The sequence below is a fragment of the Babylonia areolata genome, chromosome 4 (assembly GCF_041734735.1).
Source record: "Babylonia areolata isolate BAREFJ2019XMU chromosome 4, ASM4173473v1, whole genome shotgun sequence".
In the NCBI taxonomy this organism is placed as follows: Eukaryota; Metazoa; Mollusca; class Gastropoda; order Neogastropoda; family Buccinidae; genus Babylonia; species Babylonia areolata.
The window spans coordinates 58,685,563-58,698,749 of NC_134879.1; the positions used below are offsets into that span (position 1 = coordinate 58,685,563).

A 13,187-nucleotide genomic window follows, 5' to 3' on the forward strand; every position below is an offset into this window, starting at 1 on the left:
GTGTCTTATACTGCCATCACTGATGCACAAGATGGTTCACACTGTCTTATACTGCCATCACTGATGCACAAGATGGTTCACAGTGTCTTATACTGCCATCACTGATGCACAAGATGGTTCACAGTGTCTTATACTGCCATCACTGATGCACCAGATGGTTCACAGTGTCTTATACTGCCATCACTGATGCACAAGATGGTTCACAGTGTCTTATACTGCCATCACTGATGCACAAGATGGTTCACACTGTCTTATACTGCCATCACTGATGCACAAGATGGTTCCATGACACTCTTCTCACTGTCACAAACCATGCGTTTCATAGAAGCTGTTTATTCTTAAAAAAAATAAATAATTAAAAAAAAGAGAGAGAGAGTTAAAGGAATGGGGCAGTGAATTCACATCTACTGTGTCTAGGGCTCAGCACAGGAAAGTGGCCCCCAGTCCTACTGTTTTCAACTTGTCCATTCAAAGTGGGGTACCCAGTCAACCCTGGGTGGAGTGATGAAAACAGCAGTGAAGTGCCTTTACCAAGGACACATTACCTCACCATGCCCAAACAGGGACTCAAACCCTCATCAGTGGTGAACACTGGGTCACAAGTCCAACGCCTGACCCAATCTGCCACAGCATTTCCTAGTCAGCACCGACTTCTCTAATGACCAGTAAATGTGCTCTGAGTAACAGTAGAGTGTGTTCTAAATAAACTTTCACGTTTAGTCTGATTCAGTGAGACACAATAAACCAGCAACAACAAAAAAAAAAAAATTCCTGGAAAAGCCCCAAGCACCTCAGACTAGTGGAGGGGAACCTGTCAAACTTTCCCTGGCGTCAGTGTGCATCACAAGCAGCAACACACCAACTGTGATCAACACTTCCAGCTGTGGGGTCATGGCAGTCAGACACCTTTCACACACACACACAGGTCTGACAACATAAATATCCACAAACATTCCTCCCAAAACATGCCACTGAAACAGATCTTTTAGTGGTTGCTGTTATACTTCCAACAGGCATCGATCCTTTAGTGGTTGCCGTTATACTTCCAACAGGCACTGATCCTTTAATGGATGCCGTTATACTTCCAACAGGCATCAATCTTTAGTGGTTGCCGTTATACTTCCAACAGGCATTGATCCTTTAGTGGTTGCCGTTATACTTCCAACAGGTATTGATCTTTAGTGGTTGCCGTTATACTTCCAACAGGCATCAATCTTTAGTGGTTGTCGTAATACTTACACTAGGCACCCTGCAGATGTGACCAGTCAAAACTGCACACTTTGTCCAGAGCTTTTCTCCAGACCAGACTGCACACTTCCCATGCCAAACACCAGGCCCTATTCCTCTGCTACACTGATGACCAAAAAGACTGGCCATTATCCCAGTACTGATCATTAATTTCTACCACTTTTTTTTTTTACCACTTGTTCCTTAAAATTCACTAAATTCTTTGTTCACTGGTACTGGTAAGGGTTTTATTAAAATTCCAAGACCCCCAGACCCTGAAAGAAAAAAATTTGTTTTTTCCAAGACTTCTCCAGCCCTGGGAATGGTTCCCCAGATTCCAGTGACGGTAAGGTTCCTGTGCTGGCAGTCTTTCTGGATCAGTCTCCATTCTGCTCACAACAAAAGGGGAGACAAGACAGCAAGAGACATTGACGGAAAGCAAGGCTACAGAGTATGGCGCAAAGTTCTGTCCAAATACAATTCAGGATACAAAAACAATCCCAGTACTGAGCAGTAAAGGAGAAGGGTAAAAATGCTGATGACCAGAAGTTACATAATCAATAAACCATCATCCAGTTACATCATCAATAAACCATCATCAAGTTACATCATCAATTACCCATCGTCATGCATGCCTTGATCATAATGAAAATGCTGATGACAAAGAGTTACATGATCAATAATCCATCATCATCATGCATCCTTTGATGACAAAGACAGGAGGTTTCTCGGTGGCGATGTGGGGGTGGTGTCACAGATGACAAACACCAAGAACAGAAGGAATGCAGAGGACTGACACGACATGTCACATCAGTGTCGGCAACAACTGACCACCTCTTTTTTCTTCAGTTGAACTTCTTCTTGGTGGCAGTGAATCTTTCCATGTACTGAAACATCACCGGAATACAGAACACTTGACTATCTCCAACAAGAGAAATTGATTGGTGGCGCACATTACATACACACTGGACAAAGATCTAGATCATTCAACAGTCAAGACAGAAGCAAATACAGACAACTCACATGACTCACAAATTCAAAGACCCAAGGAAGACATGACTGCATCACAACTCATTCCTCAAACCATGCTTTCCATCACAACTCATTGACCAAACCACTCTTTCCATCACAACTCATTCCCCAAACCACTCTTTCCATCACAACTCATTGACCAAACCACTCTCTTTCCATCACAACTCATTGACCAAACCACTCTTTCCATCACAACTCATTCCTCAAACCACTCTTTCCATCACAACTCATTGACCAAACAACTCTTTCCATCACAACTCACTGACCAAACAACTCTTTCCATCACAACTCATTCCTCAAACCACTCTTTCCATCACAACTCATTGACCAAACCACTCTTTCCATCACAACTCATTGACCAAACAACTCTTTCCATCACAACTCATTCCTCAAACCACTCTTTCCATCACAACTCATTGACCAAACCACTCTTTCCATCACAACTCATTGACCAAACCACTCTTTCCATCACAACTCATTGACCAAACCACTCTTTCTGAAATAGCTCCCCCACACACACCCCTCCCTCTCCTTGGTCTTCAGTTCCTCATGCTTTCTACTGATGTACATCTCAGTTTTATCTTTCATTTACTCTGAATCAGAACATGCCTATAAATGACTGGTGTGTAAGCACTCTGATCTATCTCTGCACAAGATCCAGCGCTGCACTAATAATTTTTTTTTTTTTTTTTTACATTTAAAAAAAAAAATCATTTTCTTATCATTATCATCATCATTATCATCATTATTGTTATCAATATCATTATTATTATCCTTAAGTGTCAGCCAGCCTTAAGCATGAACAGAATTGACAAGGGAGAAAATGAGGAAAAGAAAGCAGACAACTCACGCGGTCATACCCCTCCACATTGTGGAAGGCCTTCATGTCGAAGACGTTGCCCTCCACAGCAAAGAGGGAGATCTGGGAGTCCTTCATGATGCGCGGGGAGAAGGCGGAGATGTGCAGGCAGTTCTCTTCCAGCCGCAGCACCTTCAGCCGTGGACACTCCGCCAGACTCTCTGGTAAACTGGACACCTTTCAGCACACAAACACATAGGTGTGACACAAAGAATTCTTTTGTGATGAGAAAAAAAAACGTACATCAATACAGTACAATGCAATATACCTTTACCACATTTCAACTACCAAACTCCCAGTGGTCACTGGCTTCAGGTACAACTTTCTACTCACCTTCACTGCACAACAAGCTCCCTGTATACATCATGACAACACTTCATTGGAAACATCACAGCCCTAGTCTTCCACTGGTTAGGATTCTGGTTCAGCTCTCAGCACACACACAGTTCAAAACTGCATTTTACCCATGCCATAAGGCATTGCCACACACATACAAAGACAAACATACCTTCTGATCATGAATGTCTAGGTTTCTGGGCTAAGAAAGGGTGAAGGAAAAGAATTCTTCATAGCAGATGTTCCCAGCATCAGACGAAAAACCAAGTTCCCGTGTGCAGCATGATTGGTTATGGTCAGGCATCTGCCCAGCTGATGTGGTGTAGCATATATATAACTCTGTCTGAACTCTATGCCAACTCCCTGTGAAAGTGAAACAGAAACAGAAAACCTCACCATATCACCAGCACCACACTCCCACTCCTGGTGAAACAGAAACTGAAAACCTCACCATATCACCAGCAGCACACTCCCACACCTGGTGAAAGTGAAACAGAAACTGAAAACCTCACCATATCACCAGCAGCACACTCCCACACCTGGTGAAACAGAAACTGAAAACCTCACCATATCACCAGCACCACACTCCCACACCTGGTGAAACAGAAACTGAAAACCTCACCATATCACCAGCAGCACACTCCCACACCTGGTGAAAGTGAAACAGAAAACTGAAAACCTCACCATATCACCAGCAGCACATTCCCACACCTGGTGAAAGTGAAACTGAAAACTGAAAACCTCACCATATCACCAGCAGCACATTCCCACACCTGGTGAAAGTGAAACAGAAAACTGAAAACCTCACCATATCACCAGCAGCACACTCCCACACCTGGTGAAAGTGAAACAGAAACTGAAAACCTCACCATATCACCAGCACCACACTCCCACCCTTGGTGAAAGTGAAACAGAAACTGAAAACCTCACCATATCACCAGCACCACACTCCCACCCTTGGTGAAAGTGAAACAGAAACTGAAAACCTCACCATATCACCAGCACCACACTCCCACTCCTCACCTGGTTCTGGTTCAGGTTGAGCTCCACGGCCTGGACACCCCCGATCTGGGGCGGCAGCTGTGTGATGCGGTTGCCGGAGAGGTCCACCACGTCCAGCTGCCTCAGCTGACACAGCTGTAGGGGGAAGTCACGCAACGCGTTGCGGCTCAGCACCAAGGTCTTCAGATTGTGGAGGCTGGCAAAGGACGTGGGAAGGGCACTGATGGAATTGTTGTCCGCCACCAGGCTGTCCAGTTTCTTCAGGGCCCCAACCTCCGGCAGTGACCCTGTCACCGTCATCACTTACACTGCAGTCTGTGTGGGGACAACTTTATATTTATATATATATATATATATATATATATATATATATATATATATATATATATATATATATACATACATATATACATATATATTGAGAGAGAGAGAGAAAGAGAGAATGACACATTATAGAGACAGAGAGAGGGGGATACCTTGTCAGATTGAAATATCAAAGATATACATATGTGGACTAAAGTCTGCAAGTGGACCTAATTTCATACATGGTGTGAAAAAAGATCCCTTGTGCCCTCCCACGTGGGGAGATGTTTCTGTGGGAGGGGGCAGGGTGTGTGTCGGGGGGGGGGGGGGGGGAGGGTGAAGGGCATCTCCACAAGGGCTTCTGTTAAAATTATTGGTGTTTCCAGGGTCTCTTTTACCATAATTCTGGGGGTCCCAGACCACCTTCAGTGGGTCAGTCTGATGCTGCACAATGTCAACAAAGCTTCATTGCTACACACACAAAAAAAAGCTTAACCTTCTTGTCATGATTGTCTTTGTTTCAGGGCCATAAGTGGTGAAAGGAAGAACACTTGTTTGCAGGAGATGATCCCAGTGTCAGACTGAAGCTCCCAGTGCCATGTTCACTCTTTTTTAGGTTTGTTTTCAAAATGTTCATAACATCATACATATGGACCCGCTCTATTCACACACAGTGCAGCCTTTTCTATTTTCAGTGTAAGGGACGCATACATACATACATACATACATACATTCATACATACATATATATATATATATATATATATATATATATCATGCGATTTCAGAAGCCCTGACTCCTTGTTTAAAACAGAACCCATTCAACCCTAGGGACTCTACAGCCTCAGCAGGCTTCCCTGCCATACTGATGGGAGAAACGCAGGATATATTATATATACTGAAATCAACCATTCTTTCCCCCACACTGACACTTATAGACAACAAGAAATTAGCTCCCTTTGCTTGCAGTTTTATGCACATGCAGAAACATGGAAACCATTCATTGAAACAAAGTTTGACGCCAGATGCACTGCTCAGGCGCAGGGCTGAATGAGTTAATATATATAGCTTGTTCATTCCCACATCACATTGTGCCTTGTATCATACACTGCAACCTGGGTTGGGATACCTCAATAGATTCTCAAGTGTCATATTCAGCTATAAACACCAACTGCTCACTCTTATCAAATACTATGGAAACCACAACAACTGAATATATATATATATATATACAAACTTTGCTTTTAAATTTATATATTAGTATGAATATATTTTTTGCATTCTTTTCAGCATTTCAGGACCATACTTTCTACCACATTACAGCATCAAAAGAAAATGCATGTATATATTAATATAATGTGTATTTTATATAGGCAAAAAGAAAAGAAAGAGAAAACAAAATTTTAATATTAAAAAAAAAAAAGAAATCAGTTTGCAAGCAAGGACCCCCATGTCAGATGCCTTCCCTTGGTCATTTTACAATAGCTTTCTCCTGCTGCTTTTTTCTTTTTCTTTTTTTAAATAACACTTTGTGGTCTATTTTGCTGATATATATCACTCTCTCTTTCTCTCTAAAATATCTCCATGTCAGAAAAATGACATGTCAACATTCAATTCACACTGTATTTGAGTTCATAACACACACACACACACACACACTTTCTCTCTCTCTCTCTCTCTCGCTAACCACACACACACACACACATTCGCCAATACACACAACACACACATGCACATGCACACACACACTCTTTCTCTCTCATTAGAAAAAAGAGGTCAACGGCAACACAGTACTGACTGAGCATACCAGTTTTAACAGGACTCCATAAAGCTTGGCACAATACACACACGTAATGTATCTGTGCACACATGCATTGTGCCCTCACATACAGTTTCAGTTCAGTTTCAGTAGCTCAAGGAGGCGTCACTGCGTTTGGATACATCCATATACACTACACTACATCTGCCAAGCAGATGCCTGACTAGTACACACATAAACTGATAAAGCTCACCACTTGTCATCAATGCCAGTGTATATTAAAAGATCCACTTTCACTCACATTCACACACATGGTGTACACATACCATGCAGCATGTATGCATTATATGTATAGTATACATGTACACACAGACATATACAGTTACATACACATGAATATGGCTCCTGCACACACACACACACACACACACACATGACCATGAATACATACGAAATAAAGATCTATGCATACCAATGGTGTTGTCACTCAGGACAAGGCCTCGCAACTGAGTAAGCTCATTGATCCAGGGAGGCAGGGCCTGAAGCTTATTCTGGGAGACATCTAAGTTTCTCAGGTTGTCCTTCAGTATCCTCAGCTCTGCTGGCAGCTGTGGGGGCACACACACACACACATACAGACACACAATTCTAAAAATTATATGTGTATTTGTATGCAACCCAAATACTGCGCTATCACTACCTCTACAGGATTACTTGTGATCAAAAACTGTCACTTAACAAGTTAAAACAATTTACTGAATCCGTCACTGTATGTCTGGTTCATTATTAATATTATAAGCCCCCCGCGAAGAAAGATTTTCCTTGGTTATCCATTGCTCGGTAGAAGAAAGAGTATTGCAAATACCCATACGTGAAAGCCTTTGCACACCTATGGTACTGAAATCAATGTTATAGAAAAGGAAAGAAACCACTGCAGTCTTCGATGTCACACGAGCCAAAGATCAAGAGAAACGTTTGAGGAAAATTCCAAAAGACTTACTTCTGTTAGCTTTAATTTACACAACTGACACACCCCTGATTTTTTGGCTGTTTCTATGTGAGCTTTGGGGCTACTACTAGGATTGTTGCCCATACTGGGCTTTGAAAGAAGCAAGGATGGCCTCGTTCGCTTGGGCTGGGCAGGTTTACAGCTGCGAATTTGGGTGCTGAATCTCTTTGCCGCAATGCACCCAAACAACATTATTGTTTACGAGTGTTGTCCTCTTGTCACGGATGTTTTGATCCCTCGCGTAATTTTACAGAAACATAACAAAACGACCAAAGGAAGTAGTTTTGACAACTGCGGAATGGACAGTGGGTCCAATGCGTTTTCTTTTCTTTTTTGGGGGGCGGGGGGGGGGATGTTTGTTGTTTTTAACTCACATCCAGTCTGCATTGACCTGTCTTCAACAACAATGAAACTATGGAGTTTCTTTTTTTTTTTTTCCTTTTTTAAAAAATTGTTTGGGTTATGTTATGTCTCTGTGTGTTTGTTCTTGTTGGGTTTTTTTTGTTTTGTTGCTGTTGTTGTTTTCTTCTTCTTCTTCTTCTTCTACTTCTTCCGTATGTATTTCTTAAATGATTTTTACTGTTATTATTATGGCTTCTATTTGATAATGTATTCTTTCAGACTAGTCACTGATGAAAGCTTTTGTTGGCCTCTCTCTCTCACTCACTCTATCTATCTGCTTATCTCGCTCTCTCTATCTATCTATCTATCTGTCTAGCTATCTGTATCTCCTCCTTCTCTCTTGTTTATACCTTCTACTGTCACATGGATTGTTAAGCTTGTTCTTACAAAAGTTAAAAGTCAGAAAGAGACAAAGTGATTTTTAAGCTATAATTACCCCCCTTGAAATAAATGTTTTAAGATTGTTACTTCCCTTCAAAGCGATTTCACAGAGTAAAAATTAATTAAATAATTTGAGTAATGATATGTATATCAACAAATTTTATTACTCAAAATTATACTGTGTAATGCTGTTAATAAAGAAATGAAAGTATTTGAAAAAAGCGTTTTCTATAAGATATTTGAATTGTCTGATTTTGTAAGTTGATTATAGCGCCCGATTTATGAATGGCTAGCATTTGGACCGCCCCCTTTCGAAACCTTTGATCTCGAGTAGCAAGCAGCAAGTATATAGCAGCAAGCAGCAGCTATATCTTTAAAAACTTTTTGCAGGGGTTCACACGTGAGCCCAACTGAAACCAATCGAATGTACTTGAGAAATAGCTAGCCTCGCCTACGTCGGAGAAAGTGATATTGTCAGTGTGGTAAGAACAGCTGAATGAAAATTGATGCGAAATTGTTAGTGTTTTCATAATTTGATTAGCTACTGTTGCACAGCTAAAGCCTACATGCAAATCAATCTATCACAAAAAATTACTTATGCTTGATGATAAACATCTCAAATGTAAATATCATCCCATTTACAAAGTGTTTGACTCAGACCACCGTGTCATTTGAGGTAACCGGATCAGTATTGGCTGTTTTTCTCCATCATTTTTAGGTCTGGAATGGTATTGTTGACTATTTGATCAAGCGTGACAGAGTTTGGGGAAGCAAGTGTGATACACACACATGAGGGTTAACGTCACACACCAGAGCAGTGAACACCTCAAAATTCTGTAAGCATTTCCCACTGTGGAGCGGCGGCCTTGTGGCAACACACCCAAACAGGAAGCCAGTGTCCATGGGTTCAGTCCCATGCATGGACAGGGATGTTTACTCCCCTCCTCCATTTGAGCTTGTGGTGGTCTGGGTGCTAGTCATTCGGTTTAGACCACACTGATATACCGTCAGTGATATCCCGTGTTCAGCATATACAAAGCTTGCGTCGGTATAAAGGAACCCACGGTGTCCCGGCGCTTTGATAGTAAAACGAATACAATTGAAAACAGGATATTGTAATTCTATGTAAAATAGTCCCTCACACACACGCACACACACACACACGAGGCGCCGAGGCAGATTCTGTTAGGCGTTGGACATCTGATCCTGTGTTTACCGTGAACATGGTAAAGGCCCCGTTTCGGCATGGTGTTGTGTCCTGAGAAGGAAAGGCAGACAGACACAGAGAGAGACACTGGGCACTGGACTTGTTTATTGACATTGCCAAGAAAGGTCTTTTGACAAGGGGGCAACAACATAAATCTGTAATTATAGATCTATCTTATAATTATAGTTTAGCTTCAAAACAACAAAAAATTATATTTGTTCTCTGAACCCTTCATTCAGTTTAAACCAAGAAAATATGCATTACTTGAAAACTCTTAAATCACATCCTGACAAAAACTCAGCGAAACGGAACTGAAGGAAAACAAAAATCATGGCCTGGCTTCGCTGACGAAGATCTAGGAAGGGCGTTGTCCACGTCTGATGCAGGCACGTTCATGGCTGACAAGGCCAATGCGGGAAAAGCAGAGTCGGCCGCAGCGGTTGCAAGGGAAAGTCTGGTCTGGGTTCGCGGCTGCAGCGTCGTGGTTAATAGTTGGTGACGTGGACGTGTCCTTCAAGCCTGCGCAATGGAATTTTTAGGTGGAGTGCAGTGTGCGCAGTACTGGCCCCACCCTTTACACCCGTGGTTCATCTGCCATAGCCTAGCAAGCTGGGACGGTGACAGTGAGGTCCTCAGGTCGTAGGTTTTATATCAGACTGTCCTTGTCCTAGCCTCTGGCTCAAAAACCTTCCTCGGAGGCACGGGGGCGCGGCTACTGAGAAGTCAGGACATGGCCATGGACCCAGGGTCAATGCATGTCGAGACTGTCCTGCATTCCTTAGCACTTCATGGGTTTTACTTCAGACTTTTCCTTGTCTTAGATGGACTGCCTTCCCGGGCTGTCGAGCTCCATCTGCCCGCATGTGACAGGTAGCACAGGGTTACATGGTACCTGTGGCAGGTAGAGACCTGACCTGACCATAATAAAATGACAAAATGAATGGGGACTGACGACCATCCATTCAATAATATATCAAACCAGTACAGACTGCCTCAACAATACACTCAAGTATGTAATATTATGTTTTATGTTTTGACCAAATAAAATAACAACTTCTGTACTGACTATAATTAAGTGCCTTCTATGCTGTTAATACTATTCTGACTTATGTACTTTTGTCTCATTGTTTGAGCTTCTTCAATGAATTTAGCAATAGATCTAATTATGATTTCATTATCAGATGACAAAACAGTAACAACATCATGGCTTTTAGCCATCTCTGTTTTAAAGAATATGCATTTTTCTCGCACAGTATTATAAACTTCACACTGAAAAAGAAAATGTTTTTCATCATCCACCTGGTGCCCACAGACAGGACACGGTGATTGTGTGGAAGTCTCCTGTTTGCATTAAAACCCAGAGTTCTTAACCTAAATCTCGCATAATTTATTATGTGCCATTTGTCTGTAATGATTCTGAGATATGCTTCAGGTTGAAATATACTTTTACAAGAAAAGAACCAACTATATTTTTCTTTACGTTCCACTGATGTCATAATGCCAATTTTGTTGAGAGAGAGGGGGGGGGGGGAGAGAGAGAGAGAGAGAGAGTATGACCTGATGTCAGGTCAAGGAAAAAGAAAGGAAACCAAAAGTGGTCAGCACAATTCCACACAAGGGAACGAGGCATGCCGCAGCTATGTCAAATCGCTTTATTCAACTGATGGGAGCAGTGGAGAACCTGTGTCAGTCAACATATCTGACACTGACATCACCTTCAAATGGAACCTCGGTACACAAGTGGGAAGAGATCCACCAGTGACTGCTACAATATGACTGATCAAGATCCTTTTACACTTTTTTCAGCATTCACCAGGATGTCAAACACACACACACACACACACACACACACACACACACACACACACACACACACACAGAGAGAGCACAGCACAGCACACACACACACAGAGAGTGAGAGAGAGAGAGATTCGTACAAAATCAATGTTTACATACATATCTTATGTATATACATGCATACATACACGGTATACATACATACACACGCTGAATATACGCTCTCTCTCTCTCTCTCTCTCTCTCTCTCTCACACACACACACACACACACACACACACACACACACACACACACACACAAAACACACACTGACTCACACACACTAATCATACTCAGCAATCCACAAGTCCCAACCAGTCTTCCAGCTTGTCAGTGCTGCACATGACATGCCAACTGAACCCCAAAACAAAGAGTTGTCTTCCAAACCATGCTGTTACATTAACACATACTTTAGGCGAGCCATGAAACTGAATGAAGCTATTATAATCTGCTGAAAGAAAAGAAAATGTGCGTGGTTCGATGTGCTGAGAACTGAGATAAGAACACGACCTTCATTTCAAGTCCTTGGTGAGGTGTCAGAAACAAGCTCAACAAGTGAACAGGGTTTTGAGTGCCCGTTTCGGCATGGTGTTTATGTCGTTGGGGAAAGCTCTTTACTCAGAATTTTCCTCACTTCACGCAGGTGTGAATGAGAACCTGACTTAAAGTTGTTCCGGCGGAAGGAGAGAACTGGGCCCCGCCTGCCTATGCCAATCCCAAGACACGGTGGATAAGAATTCACTGCCCCGATGGTGGTAAAAGGCTGTTGGGCCTTCAACCTCAATGAAACAAGCGAAGTACTTTTTACGAAGCATTACAGAGCAGTTCGTTCTTAACGTTGTACATCTGACGGCGGTTCTTCTGGGAGCAGTGAGCAAGCCAACCATGATACTGTACAACAAAGCTGATAATAAACTATAAATCTATAAACAATGCTAAACTGAATTCAGCACATTTTCACCAAACCTATCGACATTTTTCGAGTCAGTGTATACACACAGATTATGTTTAACAATTAAGTAGCATGGAACTAGAAACCAGTAATAATAATGATCACTGACATTCACACTGAATCTTATCTCAGTGATCTGACAGCCCTTCATTGACGGTCACACTTGTCAGCAACAGAGCACAAACACGTGTGGATTTCTAGTTCACTGTGTGAACTGTCTGTCAGCAACAGAGCACAAACACGTGTGGATTTCTAGTTCACTGTGTACTGTCTGTCAGCAACAGAGCACAAACACGTGTGGATTTCTAGTTCACTGTGTGAACTGTCTGTCAGCAACAGAGCACAAACATGCGTGTGGATTTCTAGTTCACTGTGTGAACTGTCTGTCAGCAACAGAGCACAAACACGTGTGGATTTCTAGTTCACTGTGTGAACTGTCTGTCAGCAACAGAACACAAACACCTGTGGATTTCTAGTTCACTGTGTGAACTGTCTGTCAGCAACAGAGCACAAACACGTGTGGATTTCTAGTTCACTGTGTGAACTGTCTGTCAGCAACAGAGCACAAACACCTGTGGATTTCTAGTTCACTGTGTGAACTGTCTGTCAGCAACAGAGCACAAACACGTGTGGATTTCTAGTTCACTGCGTGAACTGTCTGTCAGCAACAGAGCACAAACACGTGTGGATTTCTAGTTCACTGTGTGAACTGTCTGTCAGCAACAGAGCACAAACACCTGTGGATTTCTAGTTCACTGTGTGAACTGTCTGTCAGCAACAGAGCACAAACACGTGTGGATTTCTAGTTCACTGTGTGAACTGTCTGTCAGCAACAGAGCACAAACACGTGTGGATTTCTAGTTCACTGTGTGAACTGTCT

The 13,187-nt window shown here is 42.3% G+C and overlaps 1 protein-coding gene across 1 annotated transcript; it reads right to left on the bottom strand.

The window, feature by feature from the left end:
* Window positions 1-1,008: 1,008 nt before the first annotated feature.
* Window positions 1,009-7,682, bottom strand: LOC143281781 (leucine-rich repeat-containing protein 57-like). Its single transcript, XM_076587073.1, has 5 exons — window positions 7,519-7,682; window positions 6,991-7,126; window positions 4,478-4,743; window positions 3,110-3,295; window positions 1,009-2,114 (listed from the first exon to the last, which is right to left on the bottom strand). The coding sequence occupies exons 1-5, from the start codon at window positions 7,609-7,611 to the stop codon at window positions 2,073-2,075; spliced, it is 723 nt and encodes a 240-aa protein (XP_076443188.1). The 5' UTR covers window positions 7,612-7,682; the 3' UTR covers window positions 1,009-2,072.
* Between the last annotated feature and the right edge of the window lie 5,505 nt (window positions 7,683-13,187).

Coding starts and splice junctions, on each gene's coding strand:
- LOC143281781 (XM_076587073.1), bottom strand. CDS start 7,611: ATGGGCAACAATCCTAGTAGTAGCCCCAAAGCTCACATAGAAACAGCC. Junction 4,744..6,990: donor CCTGAGTGACAACACCATTG/GTATGCATAGAT, acceptor TGACGGTGACAG/GGTCACTGCCGGAGGTTGGG. Junction 2,115..3,109: donor ATGTGGAGGGGTATGACCGC/GTGAGTTGTCTG, acceptor GTGATGTTTCAG/TACATGGAAAGATTCACTGC.